Below are 6,898 nucleotides of genomic sequence, written 5' to 3'. Positions count from 1 at the left end.
AAATGAAGATTTGATTTCCTAGAATTTCATACCACTTGACAATGAAGATGCACAGGCTAGGACTGGGCAGGGGGAGGTGGATTCGTGGACAGAGTTAGTGTCGTGGCTTGAGATACCACTTGACCTTCTTCCTTGCTGCTAGCACCGGGAAGTCGTGGACAGTGAGAGGTGAGAGATGAGAGAATGAGAAGGAGGGAGGAGAGGGGAGCGAAGAGAGAGGTATGGGGAGGTCGAGTATAAATTTGCAGAAGCCTATCAGGAAAAATCATTATATAACATTATTACCGGCGGAGACCCGCCGCTATTAATATTCCCCCGCCGGTAATACTCTATTAGCAGCGGGTCCCGCAGCTATCACTATAACCCGCCGGTACAAGGGTTATTACTAGCGGATATAGACCCGCCGCTAATGTTATTAGCGGCGGGTATTCCGCCGATAATTATGAAAAATACCCCGCCACTAATAAATTTGAAACCGTTCTCTTTCTCCTTCCCGGGCATTGTATTAGGAGCGGACAGTCCGCTGCTAATAATGGGTAAGTCCGTCGCTAATAAAAAAAATTAATTTTTTATTTTAATTTCCCCATTATTAGCGGCGGACCCAGTACTCTGCCGGTAATAACCTGCACCAGCGGACTTTGCTTTTTCTTGTAGTGATGATAATATTGGCCCTGCATATATTCATTTTTTAAATTAAAATAATTGAAAAGTAAATTTAAATAATTTTATACGTTAAAATTAATATCACATTTATCTAATCTAATACTATACCAAACATAGGTTAGTATTAAATTTATCTCAATCAAGTAAATAATGCTATCTAGTTCTATGCACCAAACGGTACCACAATTTTCTTAATTGTCAATAATACAAAATTCCTACTAGTCCTATATATCAACGTGATACCAAATCATAATTTCTTTATAAGCAAAAAAAAAAAAAAAAAAAAAACTCAATAATTGCGGGGAGAAAGAATTTTGATCATACAAGATACAACATATGTCTTGTTAAAGGTTTTTTTTTTTGGTCAATTTAAAAGTAAAATTAGATGACGTTTCAGTACCTAATACACAATAATATTTAAAATATCAAATATCATTTTTAAAAATGACATGGGATTTATTTTAAGAAAATGAATAAGAGAGAGCTATATAATATATGCCATCATTAAAAAAATTGTATGATGGGAATATAAAGCTTTTATTTCAACACTGTCATGAGATAACATTTGTAGTTCCAAACTTGTCAAATTATTAAACTTGTACCATATGAAGATTATATAAATAATAATTTAATCACTTATTAGATCACTTTATTAGAAAAGGTTAAATTTTCACTCCTCTTTTTTTCTTTCTTTCTCTGTCTTCAATTTGTATGAAAATTACCCTCTTTTTTCTTCTATCCTACCATTCAAATAATGTAAATATATATTTTTTCATTTTTCTTTTAAAAAATTATTTCTCCTTCAAGCTGGACACAGCTCTTCGGTCTCACTCAACTCACTTTTTTTTGGGACAAAAACCCACTCAACTCACTAGTACACATAACCTTTTTGTGCAAATTAAAGTGTGAAAAGTGGAAACACCAACTTTTTGAATCTTTTGCCATATTAATTTCGTATATTTTTATGGTTGCATTGCTTGTACTTTTGAAAAACAAATCATCCATTTCATATAAATATATATATACTTGGTACTATTAATATTGCTAAATGGGCAATACTACTATTAGAGAAATCATGCTTTCATACTTAACAGATTACATAACCATTTAGTAGCACTAAGAATCAATCGAATTGAACTCACACACATAATTAAAACATATATGTATATATAAATAAATTTTTGGTTATTGAATTTTACTATGTGAAGGGGAATTTTTTGGTGGGAGAAAAATGTCTGGGGTGGTTAGACGGGTGGCATTGACATAATCTTGAGGACAATGAGCTGGTACGCCTGGAATCACCAAACCAATTACCCTAAACAATCTCAGAAAACCCCCTTCTCTATATTCAGGACCCTTACTTTTTGGAATAGTGAAGCTTCTCACTAACTCTCCAAAAGCATTGCCCATCATTGGTATCGCCTTCAGTGGTGAGAAATAGTTTTTGTTTGGTTCCTCTTCTACTATCTGCCAATAATAATCATCATCATCATCAAAACTTTATTAATCATCATCATCATACTCTTCAATGTACGTATACGTACATGCATGTGAATCTACTAGTACGTACCTTTGCCTGGTAGTGCCTGTCACTGTAGACGCATGTGCCAAAATGCTTAAACATTAAGGCATTGTCATCGTACGGTAGCCTTGGGACCAAATCGTTACAATAAACGAATCTAAAGTAGTGAATATCATGCTCCACCATTTCCTTCTTCATGTAATCCCCAAAGGTGTGGTTTCCAACCCTAGGTTGACCAAAAGTGTACACTCCTTCCAGTCTCTGGAGTAACCATTTCTCATCGTGAATAGAAAGAACCGCAGGGAAGAGAATTGCCAGGGCCCCACCCAAACTGTGTCCGGTTAAAATGAATTTGGCTTTGTCGTTTTGCTTCAAAAGCTCGTACAACTTCTCTCTTATAGCGTAGTAAGCCAAGGGTTTTGGCCGAGCAAGGTGGAGCTCGCTGTTTTCGTCTAGCTTCGGAGGAAAGCCTAAACTCTTCTGTAACCCCAGGGCTTTCATGAAGCCGCCGTGGATTTTTCCGACTCCTTCAATCTCGTACCATGAGATGTCGACGTCTGAGCTCCATGCGTCGGAGTCGAATGGTTCGGTTCCTCTAAAGGCCACCACAATGGTGTCGTGGTCTTCACCTCTGTCTCGCACAATAAACACTTGTGTTGTGGCTTTACCTTGATAATCTGTAATATACACAGTTCATTTTTATTGTTAACTATAGTAATAATATATCATAATATCATGTATTCATTTTTCTTGAATAATATTATTGACCATTGTATCATGATTAGCTAGCTTGATATTATGTGGTGTAATTAATCTGTGTATAAATATAATATTTGTCGCATATATTTATATATATATATATACGATCTGATATATATATATTTTTAAGCTGTTAAGTTATTTGGGACAGCTGTTTCGTACCGTTCCAGTAGTCATAAAATCCCAAGAATTCCATCTGTAGAGGATAGCATAAACGATTTAAAATTAGGAACACTACATTAGAATGTGATACTTATCGTGTCTGTCACTACATACAAAATTCTTATCATTTAAGCCAAAAACAGAAAAATAATAAAAAAGTGACAAATATTATACTAATTACAATCCTACATAATATTATATTTGTCATAATGATTAAAAATTTGTTACGACAAATGACGACTACTTTTTTTTTTCCAAGAGCATTTTATAAAAATATATAGATTAATAATAAATAAAAAAATATACCTTCCAATGCTGAGTAACAGTGTTTTGAATGTGAAGTTCGTTCTCGTAGGAGATCTTGGAAGCCATCATAGAAATGGCTGCATTGTACCGTACATCTCCATGTTTGATGTTAGGATCAAGCTCTGGTCGCTTGTCCAGATTTCCAATAAAGGAGTAGAATTCTGGAGATGTTTTGCTTGGAATAACCACTCTTCCTGTAAAATTAATTCTCGTATTATTATATGCATATTAATTAATTAATCAATATAATAATAATGATCCAAATCGAATAAAGTTATAATTAATTATAGTTAGTTAGCATTAAAATATTTGCTTATTAATTAATAAACTATGATTACTGATCAGGAAAGATGCTTGTCTTGAAATGGTCAACAATCCCACATGTTCCTACCTACTACGTAACCCCGCCTGGATTAATTATAAGTTAATTAATAAGGCTGCTAATTAATATTTTTTTTTTGTTGGTTATGATGATGGAATATAATAAGGCTGTTAATGTGAGCTGTTTGCAATTGTACGGGATGTAAATAATATCAGGAAAAATATGCTAAGAACATGGATATATATGATATGAGATTTGAGATCTTTTCATATCCATGTGGCTATATATCCCCACCTCAACTCACAATTGTACCTTTGAAAGACATGAGTACGTATATAAAGGATTCTCCTGTGGGGCTTCAAAAATAGTGTTATTGGTGTTATTATTCTTTCGTGTTCATGAGCCATAAGTAGTTTTTGGCGCAATTTTTTTACTATAGTGTTTATTGTAGTAATATTTTGCAAATTTTAAAAAAACTACGAATAATTTATGGTGTCAAAAACTAGATTCAAACATGCTGTTTCCACTTGTATAAAAAATTAGTCACACATGCAACAATCTGTTTTAAATTTAGTTTTTGGCAATGAAATTGTTTTTAATTTTTTTAAAATTTACAGAATACTCTAAATAATTACAATATACATTGTCGTAACAAAAATTGTGATAAAAATTATTGACAAATCAAATCAGGAATACACAAAAACCCCAACTATAGAGCAGATTTTCCCTTTGTATAAACATATATATATATATATATATATATACGCACACAATAATTAAATTAAAGGGGAATGCTCTTTTTCAGTTTTTGGTCATTCATATAGCAACGGAAAAAAAAACATAATCCTGATCAGAGCATATACATATAAATATAAGCATAAATTATCTACAATTAATATAGACAAAAGAATAGAAATAAAGATAAAGTAAACGGACCTCGAATAGAATTATAAATGAGCTTAAACAAATTGCCGTTACTTGACAAAAGATTCAAACCCATTTCAATGGCAGAGCCAACTTTGTCGAGGGGTTTGGAGACAAACTGGAGAGTCTTCTGAGCCACAATTGAGAGAAATATGATCCAACGGCGCCCAAAACTTTCCTCAGTCGAACTGGACGAGTCAACGAACTTCCTTTTCTCCATATCAGTCGAAAATAATATGTGCATTAAATCAAAGAAACCCACTTCTTCAGGTTTCAGTAGCATATAGCTAGCTGAAAAATCCTTGTTACACTCCATATTCTCCATGGCCATGGCTCTCTGTTTTGTAATTATTGTACCCTCTAAATATTGCTGATATGGAATAAACTTGGGTTAGAGAGTTTCTATTTTTATAGACACAACTCGTGGGAGAAGGTTTGGCCAAGACATCATATGACCATTTGTTTTGGTAAAAGTTGGAAACTACGTACCCTACATTTGAAAATAATTATAATTAATTCTCATTTGAAATCATTATTAGTGGTGGGGTCTCTTGTGGGATCAAAAACCTAAATTTAACATCAACTTGGTGTTTATTGAAAAAAAATCTGTTTTCCCAATTTTCTATTCTCTCTATGTCCCACCAATTATTGTAAGACACATCATCTATTTATAGTATTAATATAATTGGAAAAAGAGAAAGTTGTAAATAATTTAAATATATATTAAATAAATAAAAGAGGTGTCTTAAACTAATTAGTGGGACATAAAAAGAATAGGAAATTGGGGACAGCAAATTTCTTTTCGTGTTTATTTTACATGCCCACGCTAATTTATAGATAAATATATATATATATATATATATATTTATAGACACAATTTTTATTCTTTTAATTAGGTTTTTTACCATTGACTTAGGCCTGGTCTTTGGTGATGTGCGGAAGTAGTACTACTAAACGTGTTATTTTGTGGAGAGTAAATAAACGTGTTATTTTGTCGAGAGTATTGAAAATATATTAAAATAGTTGACCAAACTTGTAAAAAATTAAAATAAAAAATTAACGAATTACGCCTCCACTAGTAATCTATTTTAAGTATTTTTCTGCAACTTTGTTAGCTCATTAATTATTATTAATTATATTAATACCACTCTACTCCACCTTAATATATAACTGCTCCATAAAAAAATTAAGGTTAATATGATGCGGGATCTCTAATATTATTTGTTATTATATATTTATATTTATATATATGTTAACTACCTATGAACGCAACGCACATCTTAATAATAATTGATTAAGCAATCTTAATAATAGTGTAATTTGTAGGTACGTTTATATATACAAGATACAAGCAACGTGGACGTTTGCTTCGTTTTATTTATAGAATTTATTAATTATTTTTATTAAATTTATATTAATGTCATATAAATTTTGAAATAAATATTTTATTTTAATTAAATAATTTATTTATTTTTGTTTAAATTTATGTTTGTTCTAATTTTTAAATTTGGGAGTGACAACAAAATATTATATATTATATGTTTAATGTAATATTAAATATTATACGTGTATTTTAAATTTAAGTTTCTAGCTAGATTTTTTTTTTTAAAAACAATTTGTTATTAATTCACATTAGATTATATTATATATTTAATATGATATTATTCTACTAAGTGAGTTTAAGTTTAAATAAATTTTATTTAAGTTATAAAATGTATGATTTTATTATTTTTAAATAATTATCATTGTAGAATATCTAAAAAATATTATATTTTAATTTATTTAATCATTTATTATTTTTAAATAATTATTACTGTAAAATATCTAAAAAATATTATATTTTAATTTTTTTAATTATTGATTATTTTTAAATAATTATCATTGTAAAATATCTAAAACATATCTTATCTTAAATTTTTTAATTAATTACTTTATTTTATTTAAGTTTAAGTGATGTTTACAAACTACCATTAAATATAAGAATATTATGTTAGATATAAGAATATTCCGTTAAAGTTAACATTAAAAAAATTAAAAACCGTTAAAACCAAGAATTTTCGTTATCTACACACTTTTTATATATAATAGATATAGATATATATATATATTTAAGTATTAATTTACAACTCTATCAGTCCATTACTTCAATAATTTCATTCAAATAATTTTTTTTTCATAGAAGTTAATTAAGAGAATCGTTTATATAGGTCCTCTTAATTATGCTTCGATCTTAACGAATT

The 6,898-nt window shown here is 30.0% G+C and overlaps 1 protein-coding gene across 1 annotated transcript; it reads right to left on the bottom strand.

Moving 5' to 3' along the window:
* Window positions 1-1,704: 1,704 nt before the first annotated feature.
* LOC133810160 (triacylglycerol lipase OBL1-like) lies at window positions 1,705-5,057 on the bottom strand. The gene is made up of 5 exons (XM_062246000.1): window positions 4,671-5,057; window positions 3,413-3,606; window positions 3,107-3,140; window positions 2,234-2,862; window positions 1,705-2,130 (listed from the first exon to the last, which is right to left on the bottom strand). The coding sequence occupies exons 1-5, from the start codon at window positions 4,987-4,989 to the stop codon at window positions 1,849-1,851; spliced, it is 1,458 nt and encodes a 485-aa protein (XP_062101984.1). The 5' UTR covers window positions 4,990-5,057; the 3' UTR covers window positions 1,705-1,848.
* Window positions 5,058-6,898: the final 1,841 nt, after the last annotated feature.

This window comes from Humulus lupulus, chromosome 1 (assembly GCF_963169125.1).
Source record: "Humulus lupulus chromosome 1, drHumLupu1.1, whole genome shotgun sequence".
In the NCBI taxonomy this organism is placed as follows: Eukaryota; Viridiplantae; Streptophyta; class Magnoliopsida; order Rosales; family Cannabaceae; genus Humulus; species Humulus lupulus.
The sequence above is the reverse complement of the archived record's forward strand: the minus strand, read 5'-3'. Positions and strand labels throughout refer to the sequence as shown.